At 39.4% G+C, this 14,337-nt stretch overlaps 1 protein-coding gene across 1 annotated transcript; it reads right to left on the reverse strand.

Moving 5' to 3' along the window:
- Positions 1–652: 652 nt before the first annotated feature.
- Positions 653–7,282, reverse strand: kcnj12a (potassium inwardly rectifying channel subfamily J member 12a). The gene is made up of 2 exons (XM_034119506.1): positions 7,242–7,282; positions 653–2,228 (listed from the first exon to the last, which is right to left on the reverse strand). Exon 2 carries the CDS (start codon positions 2,107–2,109, stop codon positions 808–810), a length of 1,302 nt encoding a protein of 433 aa, XP_033975397.1. The 5' UTR covers positions 2,110–2,228; positions 7,242–7,282; the 3' UTR covers positions 653–807.
- Positions 7,283–14,337: the final 7,055 nt, after the last annotated feature.

A 14,337-nucleotide genomic window follows, 5' to 3' on the forward strand; every position in this document is an offset into this window, starting at 1 on the left:
TTACTAATGATTGTACATGACAGCGTTTGTGCAAACCAGTGCAGCCGGTCATGGGGTTGGTGGCTTGTTGTTTTTAAGATATGAGGCTTTGACAGGTTATTTATAGAGTTGATCTCTATACAATTTCAGTTCTGTCAACATACTCGTATGTTCTTCATAGTGCAATCAATAGAGCCCCACTCTCCCTACATAGGTCGATTTTTGGAACCGCACTGATACTAATGAAGTGTTTGAATTATGTTTTCCTCAGTGGCTCCGTTTTCTTTTATCACGGCTCATTGCATCTAAAAGCTCCAATGCACTTATTTTCAATGTGTCATTGAACACACGTCCAGCAAACTACAGCAATGTGAGGAGAGCTTTAAAGAAACCTTGTTACACCTTTATTCGTGCCCAAGAAGAAGTTAAAATAATGACTTGTACTTTTGAGAGGTGTTTATAGAACCGATGATACTGCACACAAAACATAACTTACCTAAGCGATTTATTTACACCTAAGGTTTGATTATTAGGTTCTGTCGTAATAGTTTTTGATCATTGAACACGCTCAACTCAAAGTGACCATGTGAAAAAATATTCAAGTTTCCATTCAGGAAGAAGGTCTTCTCCTAGCCTTTTCCTTGATTGTAGACATTCCTTACCACAATTGTCTTATCTGCGTGCTTCTGATTTCCCCCATTTCTTCCAGTTAAGTACCTTTTAGTGTCGCCATATGTCTTTTCCAGCTTTCAGCTTTTCCTATGGCACTTTGCATTGTTCTGCATTTTTACCCTTGGTTAAAGTTGAGCCAAGGTCAATGGGTATGGGTCATATTTCCGACTCTCTTCGATATGACCTTTGATCCAGCGCCCTGGTGGCCTGTAAGCGTTCAAACTCATGTCGGCTGTTTCTGTCTGGACTGAGGTTCGCCAGCGGCCTGCTACTACCACCTACTTCCTCTTCCTCATCATCGCGGCTTAGGAAGGCAAGCTCGTTTTCATAGCAGAACGAGTTTGTGCTGGGGACTAAGAACTTGTTCTCCACCATTTCCTTGGCACTGCAGCGGGGGGTGGACGGCACCTCGTAGGTTTTGTGAAAGTGAGAGTAATCCACCTTGTACACGTTCTTCTCCTCAAACAAGACAGGCTCGAAACGGTGACCCCAAAGAACTTCCGAGGCCAAGTAGGAGCTGCGAGCCTGCGTGGTCATCGCCGTCGCTTCAACCATCCCCTCCAAGATGACGACAATCTCAAAGTCCGCTGTCTCCAAGTCCTGTTTGCTGATTCCAAATAGGGGGCTCTCCTCATCTATCTCATGGAGAATAGTGATGGGTGAAACCAAGAAAATCCTATCCAGGCCTTTATCAAATCCCACATTAATGTCTATCTGGTCCAGAGGAATGTATTCCCCCTCATCAGTGATCCGAGGTTTGATCAGCTGTGCCCTGACATGGGCCTCTACAATGTGACTTTTGCGGAGGTTTCCTACCCTCCACATGAGGCACAGCTTTCCATCCCGCATGGCAATGAGAGCATTGTGGCTAAACAACAGTGTCTGTGCTCGCTTCTTAGGCCTGGCCATCTTGGCCATGATTGCGCCAATCATGAAGCAGTCAATGATGCAGCCCATTATGGACTGGAAGACCACCATGAAGACAGCCATCGGGCACTCTTCAGTGACACAGCGATAGCCATACCCTATGGTAGACTGTGTTTCAATGGAGAACAGAAAGGCTGCCACAAATCCATTGACCTGTAGGACACATGGAGTGAAGTTGTCATCTCCACCGGGGTTGTCCAGATCTCCATGTAGCAGAGCAATGACCCAAAAGGCTAAACCAAAGGCAAGCCAGGAGAGAACAAACACAAGAGTGAAGACGACCAGCATCCATCGCCAGCGAATATCGACACATGTGGTGAAGATGTCGGCCATGTAGCGCTGCGACTTATCTTCCATATTGGCAAACTGCACATTGCACTGGCCATTCTTTTTGACAAAACGGTTGCGGCACTTGCGCCGTGTGTGGATCTTGCCATTGCCAAAGCCGTTCATGCCATGCATGGTAGAGAGGCGGAGGCCCTCTTCCTCGGACGACACAATGCTGTAGCCGTTTATCCGTCCAACACTCATGCTATCGGCAACGCCTCCAGATGCAGGGTCCGTGCAGAAAGGCGGCCCCTTGCAGATTGTTTACTGGCTGAGCTGCATTTGAGTAAGTCAAAGAGAGGGAGCTGGGTGGGATCCAATCCCTGTAGAGAAAGGCAGAAGAGCAAAACAATGTGAGTGTCTACCTGTGACATAACGGACAAATAAAACCATTCCTCTATATGAAACATCACAAAAGAACCGACCATTGAAGCTTTTAGTGACTGAGTGGCAAAACATCGTAAAACATACATAATAGAATTCATCTTTTCTATCAATAACTCTTTAAGAGCCCAAATGACCAAGTCACCATCATCACCTACAGTTGTTTACATTTTCTACTTATTTGAATAAAACATTTTATTTTCGTGTAGGATATTCTTGAAAGATCTGCATTAAATTAAATTGATTTAGATTTTTGATATGACTGACTATTTTACCATTTATTTAATGTTACAATTTATTGTTTATTACTGAAACGTAGCTTAGCCTCTGATGAGTTCATCCTTACATAATAAATTATAATAAAAAACAATAGGGTTTTGATGATAGCAGTAACAGTAAAGCCATCAGTATTGTCAATTATTATTTTGTTCCCTTATCCCAGAGTTGTAGTTTATTATCCATAATCGTGGTTACTTCAGTCTTTCTCCTCGCCATCTTGCTCTCTTTAAACATCACGACTCAAAATCCAATTGGCCCTCTCTGAAGGGTCCTCGTGTCTTTTGATGTCGGCTGTGTAAGTGAAGAGCTGGCCTCACAGCAGATCCACTTCTGTCACATGGCATTTCCTGGGCTTTGCTCTTTCAAATTATGGAGAAGGTTAGCAGAGGAGACGAACTAAGTAATCTAGAACAGATGTTTATTATTAGGTAATGAAAAAATTGACCTTCAGGTAAGTCACTACTTGTATCTTGCCCGGTGTTTTATAAAATAAAGAGGGCTGTATGCAATACATCAACCTGGACTCTGTGCTTTCTTTAAAAAACCCTTGTTAGGGAAGTAGATGGGGATGTGTTTGTGTATTTAAATACGCTCCTCTGGGACTTGTATGTGTGCCACTGTACATGCAGTTGCAGATGCTGTGATCAGGGTTGGAGAGCAAAGGACTATTTATCTGACCCCATTCTGTAAAATGTTCAGTGTTATTAATCATGTTGTGAGGATGCGGTACATTTATCGCATCTCCCCCAGGGAGCTCCATACAAGTAGATATTTCCTCTGTGCAATGCCCTGTATAACATTTTTAGGAATTACATACTGGATTTTGATCTTACAAGAATACATTTTGAAGATTACACTAACGGCATACTAGATAATGTTTTGAATTGTGAGTTTGGAAGATATTGAATATGCAAAATGCTGTTAAATAATTGTCTCGGTTGTACAGCTGATAACCTGGCCACTGCGCTAGATTTCCAGCCTCAGGGTCAAGGACTTTTGCCCCTGGGGGCTGCACTGAGGCCCCTCTGGGTGCAGGCAGCTTTTATCGCCTGGCCACATCCATTCTGTGACTGCTTGCCTGATTCGGGCCCTGATGAATTTACAGTTCACTCATGTACGTTCCCAAATCCCGGGTGCCCTGCTGTCTGCCACACACTCACACCTATCCCCTTCCTCTACTCACACTCTTTCACGCGAATGTTCTCCCGATTACTAGATTACCTCATGCACAATCCTAAAATTGTCCCTTTGGGGTACAAACACCTGTATCAAAACTACATCCTGTAGCTAAATGTTATATCCTTTTTTCATACTTCCAAAGGCTCTTTTTTTGCCTTTTTACACTGCATTCCCTAAAGAGCACAGCTGTTGCAGCTAAAAATAGTAATCCTACCACTCATCTCACACGTGTAAATCTGTTAACCAAGCTGGATGGTCTCATCTTTTTAATTGTATATAGCATCTGACTTTCATACAGACACTTTAATGAGGTGTTTTCTCCTCATTGGCTCACCTGTGTAGCGGCAGGTGGTCTTTGCTCTATGACGGCATAATCACACCCACTGTGTTACAGAAAAATCTTTAGCCTGATCACCGGCTTAGCATTTCACATTATGCATCGTGCTCTCTACAGTACACACATGATCTGATCGGCCTCTCCATATCTTACTGCAGTCGTCAGTGTCAGGTGTCCAGTGAGTTGGTCAAATGAAAGTGAAAACCCTCCCTACGTCTTTGGAGTCATCAGACAAGTGCCTTAGAGTTTCACCACATGAAGAAAGCCTTCGCTGTAGCTACACGAGAAGCTCTTATATCAGATTGAGAGGTTGTACATGTAAGGATTGAGTGGACATGGTACTTAAAGATTAATCTTTCTCACTAACCCTTTGACTTTGATTTGACATTAGTCTTAACTGTGCCAAAACGCTTGACATTAGATTAAGCAACTGCTAGTGACAGCCGAATGGCTATGAATCTTAATTACCTTCATTTAAATGAATTAGAAGTTAAAAGGGCAATTGGTATTTCGTTAGTCATATAACAGTAATAACAGGTAGGGCTCATATGTCATTGAGAAGCTAGTAGTCAAATAGTGCTAGTAGTGCTGTTTTTATCAATTTAAATGCACCTCTTAACTTAAAACCCACGATTCGAACCTGCTATTACCCACACATAATGTTTTTTCTAACAAACAAAAACAACTAGACAACTGCTGTGGTCACATGTGTGCAGATATAGACTTTGTATTGAGAGGCATGTTAATGCTTGTGAAAGGGATAGCAGATTCCAATCCTGTTTAGAATACATATGCATCTTTGATTAATAAGGCAGGACAAGGACAGTGACTTCCACCCCAGCCAATCATTTCATGAATAACCTTTAGTGACCTTGTCTGCTGTGTGTGTTCTCATGGAGTTTATAGAGGAGCTACTAAGGGAGACGATAAGCTCGCAGCTGATTACGGTGAATAGAATGAATAATTGGATGTTAAAAAGAATGGAGGGGATTTGGAGGAACAATGAGGTGTAGTGGGAGGGGGGCACTTCATCTCAAGACAAGCAAGCAGGAAACTGAGCTCAACCACTCGCATCCCGGCCCACCTCCCAAGGCCATTGTAAAGGAAGAGCTGCGGCTCAGGTGTCATTGTATTTTCCTATAGCTCACTCGTCTAGTCTCAAGTGACCTTCAGGTATTTTCCTATAGAAAGTAACACCACCGCACCATGCAGAGATATTGTCTAATTGACAGTATCTTCTACAAACTAGCTCCCAGTGTTGAAATGTTATGCAATCATTGTCTTTTGGTGGTTTCACTGCTAGCGAAGAGACATACAAGTAAGACGCAGACCTGGAGGCTGTTAGAGACTCGATTATGTAGGCCATCTCAGGTGGTTGTTGAGAGAAGTGGTAGAGAGAGATGTTCATAAAGGACTGATTCACCCTCAGCTGCCATATGCATAGAGATCAACATCTGTCACTTTTTTGCTGCACCTGAAGCTTTTGCACCCTTCAAACACCTGGTTTCCATTCATTGATCATTCCCACATGGGAGCTTTTTCATCAGTTTTTTTTAATTATTTGCACCCATTCACAAAAGCTGAATCAACCATATCACACCTGAACTCTATGATTTCCAATTTAAAGCAACACCTGTTGGTTAACACTCACTGGATATATTTATTTTTAAAAAGGATAGATGTTACTTAACCAGTATTACAAGAAGATGCATAGTCCATGTTTTTGATATTATAGTGAACCCCTTTTGTCAGTGTGTTTGTATTTGATGTTTTGAGTGTGTGCTAAATATCCCTTTTTGATAATACAAGTGAATCAAAACTGTAATAAGCTCAGATGAAAAACAGGATGAGGTCATTGTTGCATAATATTTTTCTCTTCATCCTCTGTCTCTTTTGTCCTCTCGCATCAGTGATTTCTTTATGCACTGATAGAATAGAGCAGTACCTGAAGCAACACATTGATCCATTACTACCTGCTCATGTCTGCCCTCTGTTATATCATGCTAAATGACATGCTATGATATAACACTCTCAAATAAAAAGTGCTCGAAATGTAACCAGTTCATTTATTCAGAGAGTGTTTGTTGAACTTGAATTGGGAAGATCCAGAAAAGAGTGTTTACTATTGACATTACATTTCCACTATAAATAAGTCTATCAAATCTAAAGACTAATGACAAATTCCTATTCCTATCCTAAAAATGCTTATTTTGTCTGCAACTTCTCAATAAACCAGTTATTTAGTTTCCAATAGAAAGACACATAGGCAAGCAGATGACTCTTTGCATTTTTACTTTAAATATATATACATTTTTGGTTCCTTTTTTTATCAATTTATTTTGTAGTTCAATACAATTAATTGCATTTATAAACTCTCGAGCTCTGATATGGATCAAGACAATTTAGTGTTGTTGGTGACGACATATATTAGATTTGTGTTCGACTCAAACTTTCGATGTTGACATCTTTGTTTTGACTGATGGCTTTTCATTTTTGTTGTGTCTGCTTTCTTGTACATACTCTGGTTCTTGGCTCACCATCTCAAAATCTAAGAATAGGATTTAAAGATGATTAATCCTGCTTTAGACTCTGGATAAATCTGCATAATTTAGAATGATGTAAAGGCGATTAATCCTGCTTATAAATCTGGGCAGATCTGCATATTTTTTAAATAGTGTGTTCATTCATGTATACATTAAAAGCTCCATACTGTAGTGAATATATTTATGTATAAGTAAGTAAGTAACATTATTTACTGTTTTATTTCTGTATTACATCACATTAAATGAACACTATACAGCAAAGACTTTCAGCTTTCATTTGTGATGTTTACATTCAAAATAAATACATAATCCTAGCATTTGTGCATTGTTCATACATTTGCTTTCAATTCTAGGGAATAACATAACTTACATTTGATTGTAAATCCTTTAAAAGCAATGCAATTCATTAATTGTATACGCTGTTTCTGATACAATTAAAAAATATATATATTTATGAATCCATATAATTAGATGTCTAATTTCAAAAGGAATGGAAAAGTGAATGTTTGAGTGTATATAATGCCATCCAGTGCTACTTTAAAAAATGATATCAGGCAATAATGATGTCACCATCAGGCTGCAACTTGTAGTGAAGTTTTCTGTCCTTCTCTTACCTTTTATCTCCACCTGTCCTCCTCAGGCTGCAGGATTATAAGTGCTCTCTTCTCTCCCGGTGTCCCTGTTAACCAAACTGAGGCATTCTTTGCACCTGCCGCCGCAGCTGCTGCTTCTCTGAGCGCTACTCTAACGCTGGAGAAAACCACTCCATCATCTTCAGCACCAGACACAGACCCCCTTTGAATTTCTTCATCCTTGCCTGATCTCTTGTCCCTCTCCTCTTTCCAGGTGGTGTCGCAGGCTGAATCTCACCAGAACCTCGGGCCGAGACACTTCTTCTGGAAACAGGTAGGAAGCGTTAGGCGAGGATTATCCCAGTGAAATGATGACAGGTTTTTGTATCTCCATCTTCTGAGGCAGTTTCTTCAGCTGGTCTTCTGCTCATCCTTCAACATCAAGTCCTGTCCTTCACATTTGCCATAAAACTGTACAATACTCCCTCACTGGTTATTAACTGAACAGCTCTCTATCAATCTTTTGCAATCTGATCTAGTTGGACTGCTCTCTCCCTGTCTCTCTTTCTCCCTCTGACTATTTCTTCGCTCCCTCCCTCCCTCCAGTGGTGTCACAGACGCTGCCATTTGCAGCCTCCCTCCCTCCCTCCCTCTCTTTTTCTCTCTCTCTCTCTCTCTCTCTCTCTCTCTCTCTCTCTCTCTCTCTCTCTCTCTCTCTCTCTCACTGTCTCTATCCCTCCCTCCCACATCATGGCACTACCAGTTGACAGCCACTTGATGCTCAGACGTATCATTCAGAAAACACAAGCAGACAATCCACCATTGTATTTGATCAGATGTTAATCAGAAGTAAATGGAAGCAGCATGATGAACAAGAAAAGGCTTTTACAATGGCTTCCCACATACAATTTAAACCGCTCTTTCAAGCCCTTCTGCTCTACTTTTACTCTAAGGTGAATTCTGTTATCCCAACATTTAACTTCAAAGATTACAGCTCAATAAATGCGTTAGAAAAAAAGCAACATACAGCAACAGGTGAGAATATTTATGATATGAGTGGAGCATATCGCCATGTATCTATTTACCTTGTTATCGTCAGTGCAGTGTGTATGAATATATAATGCTGCTGGGTGCTGTGTCCCGGTGCAGAGTGATGCTTTTCACACTTGTCATCAAAGACTTATCAATAACATTTGACCCGAGGAGGAATATGGTGCTCTCGTGCTTCAGTGTTTGACAATATGGCCGCCTCGCCACACCAGGAGTCCTGCGTCAGAGGAATTGAAGCTGAAGTATGCCAATCACTATTAGTCAGCTCTCTAATTAACCCTTAGATGCACGAGTGACTGGACCCTACACTCTTCCATAAGTGGGTCTAAAAGGACCCGTATTAGAATAATATGTGTTTTTATGCAATTTTTGTCATTTTGGTTAAGAAAAATCTCTTGTATAATATTTAGTATTATATTTTGGTTCACACTAGAAATATTTTATATTTAATTTTTCACTATTTATAATTTTAGAAATTTCTTTTACATTTTGAAAAAAAACGTTTTCCCATAGGATTCCATAGAAAATGCATGCGGGTCAGTTTTGACCCACTTATGGAAGCTTGGGGTACTAATACAAAAACTACAATTTCTTAAAATGTAAATAAAAAATGTGAATGGCATGATATCCAAAACATGTTTTTTGAGGAATAGCTGGAATATGAAATGATACATTTTTTTTATTACAAAGATACTTCAAGAAAACCACCTCACCGGGTCCAAAAAGACCCACTTATGGAAGCTTGGGGTAGTAATACAAAAACTACAATTTCTTAAAATGTATCAAATGTAAATTTAAAATGTGAATGGCATGATATCCAAAACATGTTTTTTGAGGAATAGCTGGAATATGAAATGATAAAAAAATGCAATTACAAAGATACTTCAAGAAAACCACCTCACCGGGTCCAAAAAGACCCACTTATGTATCTAAGGGAAATTCGTAACACTGATCTACATTTGAAATCTTTGGGGAAAGCTTCCAAGGAACACAGCACTATTGTCGTGATGTGTCACTCAGTGTCCCTGCCTGTTGCCTTCTTGTTGTTGTTGGGAGGAAGCTGCCGATTTTTCTTCATCGCCACCACTCTTGAGTACATTACCGTTACCCTTGACAGCTTCCAAGTGTGACATTATCCTCCGAGTGCTTGCTTCCCCCTTTTCTCACGTCTTTTCAGAGAGCCAGAATGCTAAAAGAGATGAAAATGAGTGTGGGGTGAAAGAGTGTGACGTTTCTAATTACAGCCACACTGGCTCGGCCCCAGCTTAATCACTGATAACTCATCAGTGCAGGAACCCTCTCTCTTTTTCTCTCTCTCTCTGCGCTCCTATTCTTTCTCCCTGGCAGCCTCTGATTTCAGACTTCTGACGGTGATTTGCAATAGCCCGTGTGTGATCATCACCAGGCTATTGTGTTTGGCCCGAGGACGTCAACTAATGGAGTTCAAAGCGTCCGTTTTAAAGCGCCTCTCTCTCTGTGTCGGCAACAGGTACTGTACCCGACCCTGCATAATGTAAGGCTTTGACGGCGTGATGCTGCAAGCCCGGGGAACAGTAGATCACAAGGTTCACACATCCAGACTGTAAACCTCGTTATGTAACTGCACCATAATCACAGGTGGCAGCTCACAGACCCTCTGCATGCGTGTGTCTAAATGAGAGGGTTCTGCCTCCCAGGGAGATGGCTAAGTGGAGTTTGCTGCCGCTTCCATGGCTACAGGTATAACATGTTTTCACTATTTTCAGACCAATAAGAACCGGTAGAAATGAAACAAAGACAGATGGACGAGGAGAAGACAAATGGAAGTAAAGATTATATCAATACTAGACATTGTTGACATGACTCATCAGAGACATTTTGAGAAAATAAAGAATGGAGATGATAAGCAGTTTAAGAGATGAAATAGGAATACAAAAAAAAAATCTTAAAATCTAGTTGTATTTTGCTCAAGTGGGTACATTTGTTCTGTCTATTCTGTTCTTATTAGAGCATTTGAAATGCAATACTGTGACCTTTTATTGCCTATGAGGAAAGACTTTTAGAAATATGAACCATTCAATTCAAGGAACAATATGTATTTATTTGCAAAAACGTGACAAATAAATTATACGTTCTTTTTTTAACTGAATGAAAGTGACAAAGAAGACACTTTTGAATAGACATGATGTGACAATGAGAGAAAGAAGTGTCACGCTGAGGTTTTAAATGGCAGCGAGTGAATAAAAGCAGGATTTGAAGATAGTGAAATCTCACAGCTTCTGCCAGACTCTTGCAGCAATGTGTAATTTGCATTAATCAGAAGGGCCCTAAGAATAAACCTTTCACAATCCTTCTGCTGATAGTGATTGTGGCATTTCATCTTTTACAATGACGCTCGCCTCAGGCTGACACTGCACAGGAGCTCTATTGACTTATTGCTGCTGACAGCTCTCTCTCTCTCTCCATCATAATCAACACATATCACATGAAATATGTCCTGTGTTAGTAATGTGTGATACTTGGAGTTAATCATATTTTCCAAAATGTAGGTAAAGATGAATTGGGAGGCTTTTAAAAGTGAGAGATTAGTAGATGGCTTTAAAATGTACAAAACTCCTACTTTATATCACACTCATTCATTACACCTTAATAAAGATGGTAAATGAATTTATATCGAGATATTGAATACAGGAAAGCTACCCTCTGTCATTTTGATTCTTGAAAACGACATCCTGTAGCTGAGTCTCCTCATTTTGACAAGTAATTTAGTCCCTCACTAATGCTTCTTTATATTTTGAGGATGAGCTCTGAACTTTCGGCTACATTACTCTCTGAGAAACCTGTCTGATGGAGCTATTTCAGGCTTTGAGCCATTCCTGTTCATTTCATTTCTTTTGCGACTTCATTTCTTGTCAGCGGGGATTAGGAATGTGATATTACTGTACTCTCACTGGCTGGAAAAGTTGTGAAAAGGCCTTCTTGTTCTTGGGCCCAGCTGGCTGTTTTTTTAGCGTGGCCATGGTGGAGTGAGCAGGGAAATAATAACATCTAACACAAACTTTCCTGAGTCATTTAGTGTTGTAAAATGTTCTTTTTAGTTTTTACATCAAGACTGTAGTGTCGTGTAAAGTGGGTTATGAATAGAAAATCATACTGGTTGTGATTAGCTAGTTTCATTGTTGTGCTAACAAAGAAACATTACGCATTTATCAGAAAGACTTTAAGACTCATTTTGAAAGGTAATCATGTAGAAATAGTGTTTGTTTTAATTTTTTTAAATGCAGGATAAGGGTCTGTAGTTATAGTTTCATTCACTGCTCAGCATGATCATGCACTCAGGACTGATTGGAATATATTTTATAAATACTTTATTGACCCCGAATTGGAACATTGTTTTGTAACAGCAACCTTTGCACAAGTTAAACATATGATCAAATACAAATAAACTGTACAAATACCATATCAACCGTAGAAATACACATATCTAAAGAGTAGCTATAAAATAGACATTATAAATTATACAAAGTCAGTTAAAATGCACTATGATAGACCAAGCTAAAAATATAAAACAACATAGGATACCATATATATTATAAGTGTGCAAAGCAGTGGCAGTTTTTTTATTTCAATGCAATGTGGAAGAATATGAGTACAACATCAAATTGTTTTTGGTTATTTAAAGGGAAAAATAAAGGAGTTTGTGGCTCTAAGATCAGTAAGAAATGCCAAAAAACGAACAAAACGAAATCCCTGCTTATGATTTCCTACATATTACACCAGTACACGGTTACAAAGAAACCCACCATCAACAGCATGTGGACAAAACACACTAACTGCAACGCTAGCTGCCACTCAGAAAAATAATCAAGTTTGTGTGCCAGACCCACAGTTGAATACCATCCAGGTTTTATTCTGTTAAGAGTGATTAGTTGGAGAAAACATCACCATAGTAAGATGTTCCACAACTCAGATCACAGGAGCCACAACTACATGTGAGCACAGAGAACGTTAATGCGTTTATATAATGACTCCTACAGATGCACTTAACATCCCTCTTACTCTCCACCTCACTCTGGAGCTACTCTGAGTCCAGGACAATGGTGGAGGTTTGATCTGATTGCCATTACTATGCCCTTAATAACATCTCTCTTGTCTTACACCTTAACCATCCACTGCCTACACTTAAGTCTTGTATAATCCAATAAGAAAACCAACGAATATCAGGCAATGTATAGGCCAGCTTCAAACAAACAACAGCAAACAGTTGAACAACAAAACGCAATTTCTGCTCACTGCAGGATAAATAGCAGTACTTTTGGACTAATGAATTCTAACAAAGCTTATATCTTTTCCCTGGCAAGTGCGCATGTGTGATAATGCACTCGAGGTGTCCTGAAGAGTACACTTCAATCATCTTTTCGCGCCTACTTATGATGCTATTTATTAAAAGCTGCAATGTGCATTTGGTTTTTAATTGTTATCTTGATGGTGGAATGATTATAAAAGGTGGTGTAAATGTGGGTGTTTGGCAAGTAACATGATATTATAATGACTAAATAGTTGGTAAGTATGCAGTGCTTAGTTATATTATTATATGCCAAAATCACACATTGTCATTATTTTCCAAATTAATATTGCTTTACTTAATATTTAATATTCTCTCTTGTATTTTTGAAATGTCTGGCCTTTAACCTTGAAAAGCTGCAATGCTATTTGTAGTCTCAATATTAAATATCTTGTGGAACAAATGCATGCCAAAGCTAAATCTAATACATTTGAATAATGTATTTACCTTTTCAAACTCACTGTATGTGGTTCTTTGTTTACGTGACCATACATGTTGCGACACCAGCACTTAGCTAATATCCACTTTATTGCTTCTTAGCGCTAATGCTAATCTGAGGAAGCTTTGACCGATCAATTAAAAGTCATTTATAGAAACCTTTTGACCATTTCCTTTTTGAAACACTATTGCATCACTTATGGTGACTGTGTGACAATTTGTCATATAGATTATAAGAATGTACCTGAGGCCGTTATATAAGCTTTTAAAGCCTCACTATATAGTTGTTTAGGTCAATGCATGTTTTACTGTCAGACTGGCAACACTTTATCAAATGAATGAATCCGAGCTTTCAAGCGTATTATTTATATAGTTTATATAGTAGGATTAGTATGGAGTCTATTAGTTAATGTAAGACATGATCCTCACTTTCTTAATCAGTTTTATACCATGTGATGAATGTCACATACAAATGTTTTCCATACAGACTGAAACCCCTTTTATTTTCACCTCTCCCCAAACTTGTATTGTAGCTTTTCACGAGCGCTTCATTACCTAATGTGCTGTGCGCGGCGATGCTGGGGGTGCAGCTGGGTGTCTATGGTTCACCATGTCCTCACCTCGACAGCACTCTGAGAAAAGCTCCTGTCTGCCTTTCCACTCAAACCCAGGGGGCGAGAGAATTAATCGGCTCAGGATCCAGTGTCCTCACAGCCGCGTCTCCCTCCGCTGACCCTGACCTCTGCCTCCGCCCAAAAACACACCGTCCTTTGGTGATCAAACGCTCCATCAGCATATTAGGAAGCACACATTTAGTCAGAATACTGCACTTAGTAGTAAACTTCTGAGGCACTAGCATTAAACGTAAGAACTTTATTTATTGGTTTTTCCCAACACAATAACAGGAGAAAATACAGAGTACAAATGCAGGTGCTATATAACGAAGAAATACAAAAAAGATGACAAAACAATTATGACCAAACAATAATGATAATAATATAAAAAGACCATTACAGTAATAGCAATGACAAAAAAAGGAGATGTTCTACTTTCAAATGCAAATATCATACTTTTTATGCACTACATTTTTCATCATACTATGCAGATTAAGATTTAACATCATGACAGTTTATACAACACTTCAAAAGTAGTTCAATTAGAGTGCGAGTTCTTCAAACAATAATCCGTAATCTCGTTGTCTCCGTAATAATAATCCATATTATAGTAGGTGTAATAATAATGATAATGACTTCACACTCCCTAAATGGCCATTTTTTAATAGTGGTTACTTTTGACATCTGTTGATACTGTGTTGCAAAAATACAC

Source organism: Trematomus bernacchii, unplaced genomic scaffold (assembly GCF_902827165.1).
Source record: "Trematomus bernacchii unplaced genomic scaffold, fTreBer1.1, whole genome shotgun sequence".
Taxonomy (NCBI): domain Eukaryota; kingdom Metazoa; phylum Chordata; class Actinopteri; order Perciformes; family Nototheniidae; genus Trematomus; species Trematomus bernacchii.